The sequence below is a fragment of the Dromiciops gliroides genome, chromosome 2, assembly GCF_019393635.1.
Source record: "Dromiciops gliroides isolate mDroGli1 chromosome 2, mDroGli1.pri, whole genome shotgun sequence".
In the NCBI taxonomy this organism is placed as follows: Eukaryota; Metazoa; Chordata; class Mammalia; order Microbiotheria; family Microbiotheriidae; genus Dromiciops; species Dromiciops gliroides.
In genome coordinates, this window is record NC_057862.1 from 541,070,654 (window position 1) to 541,085,743 (window position 15,090).

Here is a 15,090-nt window from a genome sequence, read left to right on the forward strand (position 1 = left end):
TCCATTTCCCCAAACTTTCCTCCCTTTCCTCTGGAAGTCCTCACGTAGAGGAGATGGTTGGGTTTGAGTTTTTTTTGGCGGGGGGGGGGGGGGGGAGGCTAGTTTCATAAACTCTTCCCCGCCCCCTCCCTGCGGAAAATGGGGAGAGATTTGTATACGTCGAACACACCCAGCTCTCTTCTTCCCCACGCCTCGCTAACGGAGACTGATTGGAAAAAAGGGACGAGGTTTTCTCCCCGCTTACTTCAGACAAACGTAATCAATCCAACAGCGCCCTCTTTGGGCTACCACATTCCCTGCCAAATGCCCAAAGATCTATCAAAGGGTGGCTAGCGGGCTTAAGGCCCCAGGGCCGGGAACTGGGACTGAAGAGCCATGGGGGTGGGACAGACGAGCTCTACCGCAGTCCAAAGGAGAGTGAGGTCAGTCTGGGATGGGTAGCGTAAGAAGGCTTAAGGGAGGAGAGGAGAGGAGAGGAGAGGTGGAGGAGGGTTAGCTTCTGGAAAGGGAAGGAGGAGGACACCTGCTACAGAACAAAGAGGAATTTAGAAATTGGTAGAAGAAAATATCTCCTGCTCGGGGGAGGGGTTTACGGAAAAACAGTCTGGGACCAGGCTTGATTGCCAGGTTAAATGTTAGGCCTAGCTTTCCTAGCTGTGCTTTGTACACACAGTGACCCCTGGAGCCCGTGCCTAGATTTCTAGATGAGGAAGAAATGGAAGCAAAGGGGCTGGAGAGGGTGTCTTTCTCTCTGCCCCTCCCCCCCATTCTAACCACTAAAGTATCACGAGAACACACCTATACCCTTGCCCCTGTACCTATGAATGCAGACACAAGAAACTTCTAAAAGACTGGCCCCAGCTAAACCAGCCTCCCTCACCCCTCCTTTCCAAATCAGTACACTCCTGAATAGGGGGACACAATAGGGGATTAGGGAGCCATGGGGGCCCCATTGTACAGCATTGACCTGGTCTTGGTGCTGGCCAGAGTGAGGATTTGCTGCATGGCCCCATTGCTGGGGAGCAAAGCCCAAAACAATAACCAGGCCAGGTGTGTGGGGAGGTGTATGTAAGGGGGAGAAATTGGATAAAAACTTTAGGGATGTCCTTAGGTGCACAGAGCAGGAGTGGAAACCTAAATGTTTAACATTTCCTTTCAATGTGAGAAGCCAACAAGGGAAGTTGGTGAGGAATGGGGGATGATGATTACCTTATTACCTGGCATGCTTTCTAGTAGTTGAAGCACTGTCCAGTTTGATTCTTATAACAAGACCTTGAGAGAAGTAGGGGAAGTAGGAAAAGGATGATCAACCCACATTTTAATGATAAAGAAATATGCTCAGGATAGGAAGATGTCCAAGAATCTTATATTAATCCTGTGGCTGAAATGGGACCAGAACTCAGGTGTTCTAGCTCCCCAGTCCTAAACTCTGTAGAAAGCACATGTTCTCTGGTTGGTCTCTCTGTGGCTGGTTGGATTTGGGTTTAGAGGAAGGGAAATTCAAGGACTAAAGATGAAATGGATTGCCAGAGAACCAAAGAATGGCTTCTTCCATTTTCCCATCTTTTCTTGGCTCAGATGTTTTTGGTGGGTCAAAGCTGACAGCCACGTGTGAGATAGGATAAAGACTGTGGCTATGGGGGGTGGATGTTACAGTGAAGTCTTGTTAGCAAACCTCTCAACTTCTGTATTGGGGGAGAAGTAGGTGTGAGACAGCTCCTGCTGGTGGGGGTGTTGAACTTGGCACTAAAGATAAAGATTAACCAATACGAAGGTCACTTCTTGCTTCTATCACCTCCTGCTCCCCCTTCCCCAAGTATATATGAATCTTTCCACTTCTCCATGCAGTTTGGGGGGGCAGGAATGAGCTTAACTCTATGTTTAGGAAAACTGAGGCAACACAGACAAAATACTTTCTACTTTGTAATATTGTAGAATCAGAGGATAGAGCTAGAAGGAGCTTTGAAGATCACCCAGAGCAGCACCAGCCTCTAACATGAGAGGAAACTGAAGCCTAATGAAGGGGTGACTTACCCAAAATCACAAGGGAATGTCAGAACCAGAAGTAAAACCCACGTATCCTGAAGCAGCTGGTGGTGCAGTAGATAGAGGGCTGGGCCTGGAGTCTTGGCCTCACTTTCTTCATCAATAGCACCTACTTCCTGAAGTTGTGGTGAGGATTGAATGAGATAATCTTTGTAAAAAGCACTTAGCACAGTGACAGGCATGTAGTAAGGGCTATATAAATGCCTGTTCCCTTTCCTTGACTTCCAGTCTTGTGTACTTTTGACTGTACAACATGACCTGGGCCATACAGCTTTTTCCCCCCTCCTCCTGACCTTTGGGTGTGGGAGGGACGAAAGAGGAAGGACAAGCCTGGAGTACAGATGGAAAGGGAGGACTAGAGCCCTTCAAAGATGGACTACAGTAAGAAGATTTCAGAGATCCAGAGCTGAGTAGAGGGCTATGGAAACGTCCTTCACAAATAGGAGCCTCATCCATGGACTCAAAGTCCTTGGATCTCTCCTTCTAAGTGATTGTTCAGTGTGAATGAACCAGAAATAGGCAGGGACTGCCACCCCACCATTTTCTTGATCAGTAGTATCCTGACATTTTAGTCCTTATCTCTTCTTACCCAGTTCTGTTCACTGTGAAGAAAAGTAACTTCTCTCTACTTCAAGGGAAGAGAAAGGGAGCAGGGAGAGAGGGAAATGTATAGAAGGATTATAATGTTGCATAATCAGAGAATTTGAGCTATCAGTCCTCCAGGCCAGGAAAAACCACAGACAGAAGCACCCTAGTTAACAAAAGAGGCCACGGTACCTACACCCTATGTCCAGTGTTTCCCCATAATGCGATAGGAAGTCATTGGTGAGCCTTAGAACACTGAACTCAGACCAGAGTTTTAATATCTGTTAATAGCCAGCGTCCACAACCGTGAACTTTGCTTCTCTGAGATGTAAGATGAGGAATTCAGACTAAAAGCCCTTTGAGCTGTAAAACTTTTTCTGTGATTTTTTAAAAAATCCCTTGGGCATTGCAAAGGCGCACACACACACACACACACACACACACACACACACACACACACACACACACACACACACACACCTAGGGAAGAAAGGCTGGAAAAATCTTCCAGCCTTCCCCATTAAGATAGTAAAGCAAGTAATGATGGGGAAAGGGGTATAACTGACAACTTTGTGGATTCACTGTATAGTCCAAGGAGATGAAAGAATGCCAAAGATGAAAGAAAGTTTCCTCCTTCCCAACCTCACATAAATAAATAAATTCATTTCCTCCTCTCTCCCCTTTTTGACTGAATTTGGAAGAACACCAGGAGACAGGACGCAAAAATATCCTGAACCTTCGGTTCAAGTGTGAAGGTAAGTTCCCCCAACCCTGAGGTCTTCTCCCACTTAGACACACACACACACACACACACACACACACACACACACACACACACACACACACCTCCCTGGGTGTCAATGGGATTACTATGCCCAAATTCAACCCCAGGAAGTTGATGATCAAGTTTCCCTAGCCCCATCTCTCAGCATCTCAAAAAATTTAACAAATATCTTCTGAATATCTATTCTGTACTAGGCACAATATAGAATAAGAGGAAACAATATATGAAAAAGCCCAATGAACTCCTAAAAGGAGAAAGACAAAACCAGAGAGCAGTATGACATAAAATAAAGTCAAGCACTGAGTGGAATAGGATCCCATCACCTTGCAAATGGACATGGAAGATTTCTTACAGCTAGCTTAGAAGAAAGGGGTACCAACCCCCTAGACCCACTCCCACTATCTCAGGCACACCCATCACCACCACTCTACCCCCCCCCAGCACTTCCTTTTAACTCCACTCAGTTAACCTGGGGTCCTAGAGAAGTCCTTGTCACAAGGCAGTGGCACTGACCCAGCCACAAAGCCCAGAAGGCATCAAGGACCCCACCCTCAGACCCCACTTGGAGCACCTGCTGCCACTCAGGCTAGAGTTAAACCCTCCCTCCCCTGTGGGCAAACCTTGGTGGAAGTGGGAGAGAGAAGGAGAGGCGGGGACAAGGGAAGCCATGAAAGTGACTGGCTTAGAGCCATGCCCACCCCCACCCCCCAAAAGACTCTCCCTTTAAAGGCCTTAGAGGATTCTCCCCACACAGGGGGAAAAATGTTGGGGGAAGATGCCCATCCTATCCCTGATTCAGCCTAAACTTACCATCCAGGGAGATTGAGACACAACTTGGGGAAAAGGAGTTGACTCTCTTTTGGGTCTGTGGGAAGTACAGGAATGATGGAGACTAAAGGGACCAGCCTGCTTATCAGGAAGGCTCTACAGGTTCCAATCTCTGGATAGCCCAGCAGAAAAAAGAAAGAGGAGAAAAAGAGAAAGACAGAAGCCCCCACCAGTCCCTCCTCCCTCTTCCCGCCCCCCCCCCCAAGTCTGGAGTTTTGCAGTCACACTGAGACTGGAAGGTGGACAGATCACACCTCTGCTCTCCCTGTGACTCCCTCCTCCTCTCCTCCTCCTCCTCCCCTTCCTCCTCCTCCTTCTCCCTCTCCTCCTCTCCCCCCCCCCTTTGAGGACCTGTGGTTCGAAGATCTTTGGTTGTTCTGGGACTCTACCTCAGGGGCTGTCCACATCTGCTACTGAGTTTTGGGGGGAGAGGGGGCATCCTCCCCAAGAAATTTCTCCAGTGATGGGAGCCTCCCGTCTCCTGGCAAACCTCACTCTGTAAGTCTGTGTGTGCTGACTTGAGTTTTGTTACCATTTCCAGCCTTGATGGAGGTTTAATCTTACCCGGACTCCAGGGCTGCCCACACTGACTAGATGGGAGAGTGTGTGTGTGTGTGGGGGTATGTACTGTGTGTGTGTGTGTGTGGTGTGTATGTACTATGTGTGTGGTGTGTGTATGTACTATATATATATGTATGTATGTATGTATGTGTGTGTGTGTGTGTGTGTGTGTGTGTGTGTGTGTGTGTGTAGAGATATGTGTAAGCCAGCAACCAAACCCTGGATTTGTTTTCTCTCTATGCAGATGCTTTCAGCTCCTGATTCTCTGCTGCTGCCAAACCCAGGTAGGCTAGAGCTCCCCGCTATCTTTTTTCTTTTTTACCCTAAATCTGGCTGCTTTGGTGGGGAAGGGGGGATGGACAAGAATTATGGTATCTGGCCCAATTGGGGCCATTGTATGGTTTGATATTATGCAGTATGATGGACTGGACAGAGAGGATGAGGAGGATGGTGACTGAAGATTGTCCCACCTGAGTTTCCCCTAGCCCCCTGTCTTCTCTACTTCTGCCTGAGCCCACCTGCCTCAACTGTTGTCCTCTTTTCATCTCATTGCTTTATCTGAGCCTCCCACATCTTAAGGGGAATCCAAGACAGAAAGCCTGGGGGGGTAGAATCTGGCAAGATGCCCCCATGCAACAGCTGTCCAAGGGAACTGATTCCTTTTTGAAACCAATTTTGCACCCCCCCCCCACCACCAATGTAAATGAAGAAGGTAGGCCCAGGGCCCATTCCACCTATGGAACATCTTCCTGCATATTCTAGAGGGGGCAGGTTGCAGGAACTCCAAGCCCATGAGGGAATAGGGTCAAGCCCAAAGCAATTTGGCTTGGCTGGGATTACATTCAGAATTTGTTTGATACACATGCTCCCTCCATCACCTCCACCACCTCTACCCTGACTATAGGTCTCCTCCTGTCTATCCTGCCCCCCCTTCCCCAAGCTTCAGCCCCTTCTTGATGCTGGGTCCTTTTTTGTGATCTTCCATAAAAGTGCAACTATTAAAATGCACTGGTCCAGAACCGTGCCGGAGAGCTGGCCTGCCTAGCATTCCCAAGGCTGAGGCTGGGGGCTTCTCTTCACATCCAGTTGGGACTTTTTTTGAAGGTAAATGCCTTTTCTCTGGGAGAGGGAAAGGGGCTGCCTTTGAAGCAGTGGGGGGGTGGGAGAGAGAGACACCCCCCCTTTTTCTCCTTCCCCCTTTTGCTCCAACCCCATTCCAGGCCTTTTGCTTCACACATCCAAGGAGAGTGAGAAGAAAGCCTCGGCCTGACTGTAGGGGGGGCTGGGGGTGGGACCCGACCTGTTCTGGAAGGGGAATTAGCACAATGGTGCGGAGGGACTGGGCGTTTATTGCCCGGCCTGAGGCCCCATTCAGTTGGAAGGGAAGGTGGCAAAGCCCTCCTTTTCCCCCTTGAAGTGCCCCCGCTCCCCCTGTGGGGGGAGGTAAGCAGGCCGGACTATAGCCATGCTTGAGGGGCTGCCTGACAAGCAGCTGTCTGAGGCGGGTAGAAGGGGAGGTTCCCCCCACAGCGGGGACATTAAAGAGCTGGGCAAGGTCCCACGGGGAGAGCGGCTTGTGGGCTGTGGGCCGTGGGGGCGTGGGGCTGCCTTTGTGCAGGGCTGGGGGGGATAGGAAGGAGGGGAGAGCTGGGGGGGGGGCGACGGCCCCTCCCTCTGCTTCTGACCTGGAACGGACAGGGAGAATAAGGCTGCCTGCCAAGAAGGGCGGAGGGACCTGAACCTGAGCCAGGAAGCTCGAGGGGTTCAGGGAGAAGGGGCCAGACCCAAGCCAGGGCCTGCTCCCAGCCAGCGGGCCTCAGTTCTCACAGAACAGCTATGCTGAGTTCTCTCATTGCCCTGGCTTCCCAGACATTTACCTGGTCCACTTGGCAGAGTGGAGATTGATGGGAGAGCAACAGTGAGGAGTTGGGGTTGACAGGGTTAGAATGAAGAAGTAATTGGTAGTAGGGACTGGCCCAGGGGCAGAGACAAATTGAGGAAGAGGAGAGATGAGACCTGAGCCTCAGGAAACAGCATTATTTCTCAGCTCCCCCTTGACGATTTCCCAAATAGAATTCCCCTCTCCCACCACCCAGATGATTAGGATTAGGGTAAAATCAGGGAATAGCACAGGGACCAGAGCTATGACTTCATTGGTACGGGGAATTCTGGGTAAGGAAACTGGGCAAATTAGTGTCTTAGAGAACTGCCCGGGGTGAAGTCACTTATCCAGGGTCACTGGAGTCAGTATGTGTTAGGGGTAGGACTTGAACCCAGCTTCAAGGCAAATTCTTGATCTACAATACTATTCTGCCTTTAGAGGATTAGCTAGATGCAAGAAACTGAGCAGAGAGAATGTTGGAACACAGCTAAGCCAAGCTCACCAGAACCCAAATCTAGGTGGGAGGAGGGCAGATGGAATTTGGGGAGGAAGAGAAAATGCTTTACCTTGGGAGTTTTGAAAGATGGATGGATGGATGGATGGATATAAAACTTGGGAGTGTGTGTGTGTGTGTGTGTGTGGGCGCGCGCACGCGCGCGCATGTGCACAAGCATTTAAAGCAAGAACCAGCAGATAGATGGGCCCAAGACATAGTGGAAAATGACTTATAGAACAGGAAATAGATAGGAAGACAAGTTATATATAAACAAGACATGTTTATTTATATTCATATTCATACATACACACATATATACATATGAAAACAAAATTTTCTAAATAAGTAAATGGAGGCCAAAAGTAGAGAAGGTACTTGCCCTGGGTCATGTAAATAGTCCCAAGTAGTAATTGAACCCAAGACTTACTGTCCCTGTGCTTTTCCCCTTCATCTTCCTGCCTCCCTGCCCCAAATTCCATACCCCCATATCCCTACCCTGATCTCCAGCTGTCCAGAAGAAGCAGGCAGTCCTCCTGGCCAGCCTCCAGCTGTAAGAGAGAGCCAGGCAGCGGTAACTTTGTGGCCCTAAGTGTCTGCACAGGCAGGGGCACTGATAGCAGCTGGATTTGGCAACACTTTTTGGCTACTGCTGCTCCTTCTTCCAGCCCAAAGGGGCACCCAGACCCTAAGATCTAGGGCAATGACAGGACCTTTGCCAGCTCCAGGGTAACTAGAGACCAGAGTGCAGGAAGCTGAAGTCAAATGGACCATCCATGGTTCAGGATTCCTAGGTCAGCTCTCTAGAAAGCCATCTCCTTCTTCTGATAATTGTTTAAAATAGAGGTTCTTAAACTTTTTGTGGGGTGTACATACCCCTATGGCAGTCTGCTGAAGCCTATGGACCTCTTCTCAGAATAATACTTTTCAAATAATTAAAGAAAATGCTAAATTTTAGTTAGAGGTCACTGAAAATAAAGATGTAATTGTTTTTCCCATCCAAGTTAATGGACCCTCCATAAACCCTTTGGGAGCCCACAGACATGAGGTTAAGATCCCTTAGTTTAAAATATCCCAATGGCTTGCTTAGGAGATTGAGACCCTCATAAGGCACATGAGGATTTATTCTGCTGGTTTTTCCTGCCCCTTGCCAGGGACTTCAAAGCATGTAACAGGCTTAATTTCTATTAATGGATGTTATGTGGGAGAGGAGGGAGGAGAGGAGCTTCATCTTCCTGGTAAATGCAGCTGTCTGCTGAGTCCTGGTTCTCAATCCTACCTTCATATCTGAATTTCTCTGTCTGTCTCTGTCTCTCTGTCTGTATGTTTCTCTCTCTGTCTCTGTCTCTGTCTCTGTATGTCTCTGTCTGTCGCTCTCTCTGTCTCTGTCTCTCTGTCTCTGTGTCTCTCTCTGTCTCTGTGTCTCTCTCTGTCTCTGTCTCTCTCTTTCATCTTTCCACTTTCCATCTCCCTACCTTCACCTGGCTTGGCAGGAGCTTCCCAGGAGCAGGGACCTGGAAGTGATATTCCCTTTGTACCCATTGCCCAAGCATGGAAAGTGGGAGGCAGGAGACCTGAGCTCTAGTCCCAGTTCTAATGCTAATTAGCTGTGTAACTCTAGGCAAGTCATTTACCTTCTCTGGGTCCATATTTACTTGGCTAATAAATGAAGAGGTTAGATTAGATTTCCACCCCCCTCCAATCCTAGGCAGAATGGAAATGAGAAAAGAGAGGCAGATGAGTGTAGTGCCCTTGTTCAGCCACTGAACATAGGGGGCATGGAACTTCTATGATTTCCTTTCTCAGGCTTTTAAGCACATGCTTACATGTTCCTTCTAGTTCCTCTCCACCCTTTTTTTTGCCTTCTCATCCCCAGCAAGACCAACCTCACCTCTTTACCCCTTCTCCCTTGGGGTGGGCCAGTAGTGGTGTTGCCCAAAGCAAATTGACACTATTTTTCCCTTGGTAATTGCAAAGGGGGAGAATCACCCGTCTCCTAATTTTAACCAGTATGTGAGGGACCAGGGTGCCATGACTGACCAGCTGAGCCGGCGGCAGATCCGAGAATACCAGCTCTACAGCCGGACCAGCGGCAAGCACGTTCAGGTCACTGGGCGCCGCATCTCTGCCACTGCTGAGGACGGCAACAAGTTTGGTGAGACCCAATCCACTCTCCCCAGCCCTACCCCTGCCTCCTCAATATTGACAAGGGATACACAAAATGGCACCTGGGTAAAAATGGCCTCTGTCGAGGGTGAGCAAAAAGGGATCAAATGCTCACACTGAGAAGGGATGGGGGTGATTGGGGAGAGTGGACCTGGCTCTGGGGTTGTGGGGGATCGCTTCCCACCTCCCTGCCCACGGCACTATGAGGGGTGGAGGGCCCAGGCCGGCAGCCCCGATGGACGGATCTCTCTCTCTCTCCTTCCCTTCTTCTCTGTACCTCCATCCTAAACCTCAACCTCCAAAACAGCCAAGCTCATAGTGGAGACAGATACATTTGGCAGCCGGGTTCGCATCAAGGGGGCTGAGAGTGAGAAATACATCTGCATGAGCAAGAGGGGAAAGCTCATTGGGAAGGTGAGGCCTTGGTGGGAAAAGGGGCTCATGGGTGGGAGCCAGAACTGAGCTTCATGACACAGGTGTATGTGGAGGGTGGGACGGGCAAGGTCGGAGTGGATTCTCTCTGGCATCTTTCCTCCCTCTGCTGGCCACCTGGGGTTGGCACAACTCGGAGATGTCGCTGGGAACAGCAAGAGGGAGGGATCCCTGCACACCTGTTCTCCATCTCTTCCTCCAATTCCTCCTTCACTTTTGGCCCACCCCTCTGTTTCTCCTTTGGACCCTTCAATGACCAATTCCACCCATTCCCTGGGTCGCAATAAGTGAACTTTTCTCCCCCACCCATCTGAGAGTGGTTCCCGATGGCTAGGTGATCTTCCCTAGTGCTAATAAATTGTGTTTGTTGAGCACCCACTATATATGTTTGAGGCCCTAGGTTCTGTGAGGTGGGGGATGGAGGGTAAAGAAGGGATCTAATGAAGTACCTGCACATATAAACTAGGCAAGATTTGGAAATTATGTCCTTTCTGTAGCTTTCTTTTAACACCTAGAACTTAAAATGATTATAAAAATGAATTGCTGGGGCAGCTAGGTGGCGCAGTGGATAGAGCACCAGCCCTGGAGTCAGGAGGACCTGAAGTCAAATCCAGCCTCAGACACTTAACACTTACTAGCTGTGTGACCCTAGGCAAGTCAGTTAACCCCAATTGCCTCACCAAAAAAAATATAAATTGCTGGGGGCAGCTAGGTGGCGCAGTGGATAAAGCACCAGTCCTGGATTCAGGAGTACCTGAGTTCAAATCTGGCCTCAGACACTTGACACTTACTAGCTGTGTGACCCTGGGCAAGTCACTTAACCCTCATTGCTCCACCAAAAAAAAAAATAGCTAAGGGCTTTTTATATGGAATTTTCTGGCATTTAAAATAAGTGCATTCTTTTTTAACCATATGTTTTAAAAGTGTCTTTCATTGCATCCTTCTGAGTGTTGGGTCCAAGGTGCCAGCTTACCCTTGTCCAAAAGCTGCCTGAATATTCAAGAGGACGATCAGTATTGACTAAATTCAGTAAGACTGTTAGGGAAGGAACTCCAAACTTCAGAAGGATCCTCTGGATTCCCAGAACAATCTCCCCATTAGAGACCAGTGGGTGATAGCTCTCCTTCCCTCTTTCATTTCTGAGACTGAACACACTCCACAAAGGCACCTGGAAGAATTGCTAGGCTGCACCCATGGCATCCCTATAGAGGTATAATTGACTTCATTGGGATCCCCCCACCCCAGAACCCCTCTTTTCCTCCTCCCTCAGCCCAGTGGGAAGAGCAAAGACTGCGTGTTTACAGAGATTGTGCTGGAGAATAACTACACAGCCTTCCAGAACGCTCGCCATGAGGGCTGGTTCATGGCTTTCACCCGCCAGGGCCGGCCCAGGCAGGCCTCCCGCAGCCGGCAGAACCAGCGGGAGGCCCATTTCATCAAGCGCCTCTACCAGGGGCAGCTGCAGTTCCCCAACCATGGGGAAAGGCAAAAGCAGTTTGAGTTTGTGGGATCAGCACCAACTCGCCGGACCAAGCGCACCCGGCGACCGCAGCCCCTCACGTAGTCGGGGGAAAGAGGGGGCACCCTGGCCCAGAACCAACCCTCCCACCCCCGTTCATGTAACAAGGACTGGGTTGGGGGAGGGGAGGTCACCCCCATCAGGCTCACAGAAGAGCCCCATGGACCACGAGGCACTCAAGAGCTCCTCCTTTTGAAAGGGGAAAGAACTGCAGCAGAAAATGGGGGTGTCCTGAGGCTTGGGGAAAACCAGCAAGAAAGTGACACTCCCAGATCCCATATGGGATGAAGAGAGGGACAAAGAGGGAGATGGGAGGCAGGAGACAGAGGATGGGGGAGGGGAGGAGAGAGAGACAGAGAGAGACAGGGAGAGAGAGAGAGAGAGAGGGAGGGAGGGAGGGAGGAAGAGGAGATAGAAGAAAGAGAGAAGAGAGAGAGATGGAGAGATCGATCAGGGCAACTGGGCAGAGACCAAAGAGAACACCAAGTGTCAGTTTGAACGCAGGCACCTAGCTCCAATCTCCAGGGAAATGGAGCGGAAACGCCTCAGAAATGACAGGAATGACAGATGGACTCCAGGGTCTGCAGATATTCTTGGACAGCTCTCCTCGGATTTTGCTCCGTGTTTGTCGCTATCGCTCCCCAATCCCTATTGGCATGAGACCCGATTGTAGGAACCAGCCTCTCCCGCCCCCCTTTTTAATAGAAAAAAATTTTTAAAAGGCTGGCCATCCTACGTGCATTTCCCCATTCTGCCACTCTTCTGAATAAAACCATTTTCCTGCAAAGGGTAGGGGCTTTTTTGTTTGCTTGTTTGTTTGTTTAGAGGGAAGGAGGGTGAAAGGAATAGAGCAAGTACTATAATCCACTAGCAACAAACTTTTTTCTCCAAGAGGAGGGCAGAGAAGCGCCTCACTATAGCTGAGGGACAGATAAGAGCTGCTCGCCCCCGGAGAGCCGGGAGCAGAGACCTGCGAGATTGAGTGCGGAGGGGGCGCCGTCAGACAGCTCTGGAGGCCGCCAGTTAGCCCAGGGAAGGGCCTGGCAAACTCCCTTTAGTGCGGTGGGGAGGAGGACCTGAACCAACTTTGGTCCAGGAAGTTTGGGCTTGTGGTGGGTTTTCTTTATGGGAGGTGGGGTGCGGGGAAGAAGGGGACTTGTCCTGGTTGTGGAGTGAGGGAGGGGAGGAAGGAAGAGAGAACTGGAAGCCCCCACCCCCAAGAGGGAAGAGGCAGTTTTATAGTGTGACCTAGCCAAGGACGTGTGTGTGTGTGTGTGTGTGCGCGCGCGCGCGCGCGTGCGGTACCTGCTACGGAGGCTAAAACTAAACTCGTCCAACTAACGAGCCAAGTGTGGGGCCGCGGGGGTGGGGGATGGGCTCGGCTACAGCCAGGGTCAGCACAGAGGAAGAAGCGAAGTCTTTCCCTTCCTACACACACAGGCGCTCACACACCACGCACAAACATTGCCCCCCACCTTTGCCCAGGATGGTGCGGGGCACCCAGAACCCGGGACTGGCCCTGGCACTGCCCCAGGGCTCCCCAGTGGCCAGACTGCTGAACTGGCCCAATCTCTACAGCCCGCCTCCCAGTGGCTGCCGAGCCGGCCCCCGGAACACCTGAAGCTGCGGAGGGCGAGGGGGGAAAAGATCCCCCGATACCCGCGCTTTGCTCCTCCGTCCGATCGGGTGAGGCGGGATGGGAGGTGGCGGTACGTAGGACAGAGGGGAGTCATCCGCCGAGGCTGACCAGGCTGGGCTGGGGACGCGAAGCAGACACACCTGAGTGGGAATCTCAGTGCGTGGAATAGTAGGGCCTGGTGCGCGCGGATGGGGGCGGGGAGAGACCTAAGTGGGGGACCCCCTCCCCCTCCCCTTCCCCTTCCCCGGGGGTCACTCCGAGTGGCACCCTGCCAGAAACCTCTGGGTGGGTGGGTTGGCAAGGGAGTGAAGATTTGCGTCGTCCCCCAGGGAGGAGAACTGAGCAACCACAAAAAGCGGTCTTCTTTTTCCTCCCTCAGTCCTTTTCCTTTTTTCTGCCCCGCTTAATCTGGCAAGGTGTGAGGTCAGTTTCCCACCGCCACACCGCTCCACCCCCACCCCCACCCCGTCCCCAAACTCCTGCACTAGGCGTAAGGAAATTTTCCTCACTAGACCCTTCTTCAGGAGGCCGGACGCTTGCGCAGCCCTAGGATGGGAGTTCTGATCCACGCATATAAACACGCGTGTGCGCCTGCCGGCTCTGCCTCAGTTTCCCTTTATGAAGGAGACTTGGACCTTCCCTTTTCCTCCTGGAGGATTTTCATTGGTGTAGTTGTGTTGGGGATGGAATGAAGACAAAACACCTCCCCTTCCCTAGGATGGGAACATTAGAAGCTTGAGTGGGGAAGGGGGCAAAACTCTACTCCTAAATTGGCGGGTATGGGCGGGGGGATACCCTTGGCCCTCACCTCTGGGCCAAGAAAGACAAACAGCCACTTCCTCCCGCCTCCAACAGACGTCCCCCGCCCCCAGCCCTGAATTATTTTGAAGGTGGTAGCCGCAGCCAAGAGGGAGGTCTCCCAGACCCCCATGGCAGGTCCCCCTCCCCCTTCCAACCTGTCATAATTGCTTTTTACCATATTGCATTTTTTTTCCCTCCCATCACAAAGAAGCTTAATCCTAGCCAGGAGGCTGTGGAGCTGGTGGTGGGTTGGGGGGGAGGGCGAGGGTTGGGGTGAAGGGCAGCAGCAGCAACTGATAACTTTGGCGTTCAAAGAACTTTCAAAGCAGGGCCAACACCCCCCAGCCTTCCCAGAGGACAATGGTCTGAGGCCCCCCAGGTGTGACAGACAGGCTTAGGGAGCTGGGAAGGAGGTGTGTGTGCTCAAGGGCTGCCGTGTAACTGGGGGAGGGGGGCGGAGGAGAGAAGGAGAAAGTTCACGCAATCCCTTTGGTTTCTACTGGAATTTGAGACTTTAAAACTCGACTGGCCTGGCCTCCCCCTACTCCCTCCCTCGGGTTAGAGACAGCTTCAAAGGTGGACCCAGGGCCTTTGTGTTGCCTCCGCTTTCTTCTCTTCCTTTCTCTTGTCCCCTCCCTCCCTCCCTTTCTCCCTCCCTCTCTTTGACGTCCCCAGCAGAGACAGGCCTCTGGGGGCCAACTAGAGAAAGCTCTCACTGTTTCCTTTCTTGTTTTTTGAGGTGAGACCTGTCTGGGAGGGGCTGGGAATAGGGGGGAGGGGAAGGGGAGGGGGAGGAGGGAGGGCTGAGGAGGAATGTGCAGAGTAAAGGGTGCAGTCAAGGGTGGTATCTTCATCCCCCCCCCCCCCCCGCCCCCCAACTCCCAAAGCCTGGGTCCAGGAACTGTCCGGGGTAGAGTTGGGAAGGACACAGGTCTGGTTTTGATGACCCTTGTCTCAACTTTCTATGCTTCTTTTCTTTTTCCTCATTCTCAGTGTCTGTTGTCATCACTGTAGTATATCCCTCATGCACTGGGCAAAGTGCCTGATAAACATTTATTAATAAAAAATATATATAATCATAACGTTTTAAAGTTTGCTAAGAGCTTTACATCTCATTTGATAATGACTTGAATAACATTAAGTGTAATCGAATTTGTCCCTCCCAGGAATTTTAAAGAAGACACTCTTTAAATCATATACCAAACATTTATAAAGTATGGCCACGTAAAGTGTGGCTCTGGGAATAGAGATGACAAAGACCCCTGCCTGAAGGGAACTTCTATTGGGGTGGGGGTGAGGGGAACTAGGGAATAAAGCACACATAGATAAGTATAACACAAGGAAGGGCAAAAGA

General features: G+C 50.9%; 2 protein-coding genes across 9 annotated transcripts in view; both read left to right on the top strand.

The window, feature by feature from the left end:
- Positions 1–261: 261 nt before the first annotated feature.
- FGF17 (fibroblast growth factor 17) lies at positions 262–11,609 on the top strand. 2 transcript variants are annotated; one of them, XM_043987332.1, is made up of 6 exons: positions 262–422; positions 3,333–3,386; positions 5,049–5,088; positions 9,157–9,334; positions 9,653–9,759; positions 11,048–11,609. In XM_043987332.1, exons 4-6 carry the CDS (start codon positions 9,211–9,213, stop codon positions 11,339–11,341), a joined length of 525 nt encoding a protein of 174 aa, XP_043843267.1. In that variant the 5' UTR covers positions 262–422; positions 3,333–3,386; positions 5,049–5,088; positions 9,157–9,210; the 3' UTR covers positions 11,342–11,609. The 2 variants fall into 2 exon arrangements, with proteins under 2 accessions (XP_043843267.1, XP_043843268.1); XM_043987333.1 differs by having other exon boundaries at positions 9,190–9,334.
- Positions 11,610–12,747: 1,138 nt separating this feature from the next.
- DMTN (dematin actin binding protein) overlaps positions 12,748–15,090 on the top strand; it is a 49,027-nt gene continuing 46,684 nt past the window's right edge. For 2 of the 7 annotated variants that reach the window (XM_043986085.1, XM_043986086.1), the window contains exon 1: positions 12,829–12,982. The gene's annotated coding sequence lies outside the window, so the exon portion shown is untranslated. Of the gene's footprint in view, positions 12,983–15,090 lie in introns of all 7 variants that reach the window. The other 5 variants (XM_043986077.1, XM_043986081.1, XM_043986079.1 and 2 more) reach the window with 5 other exon arrangements.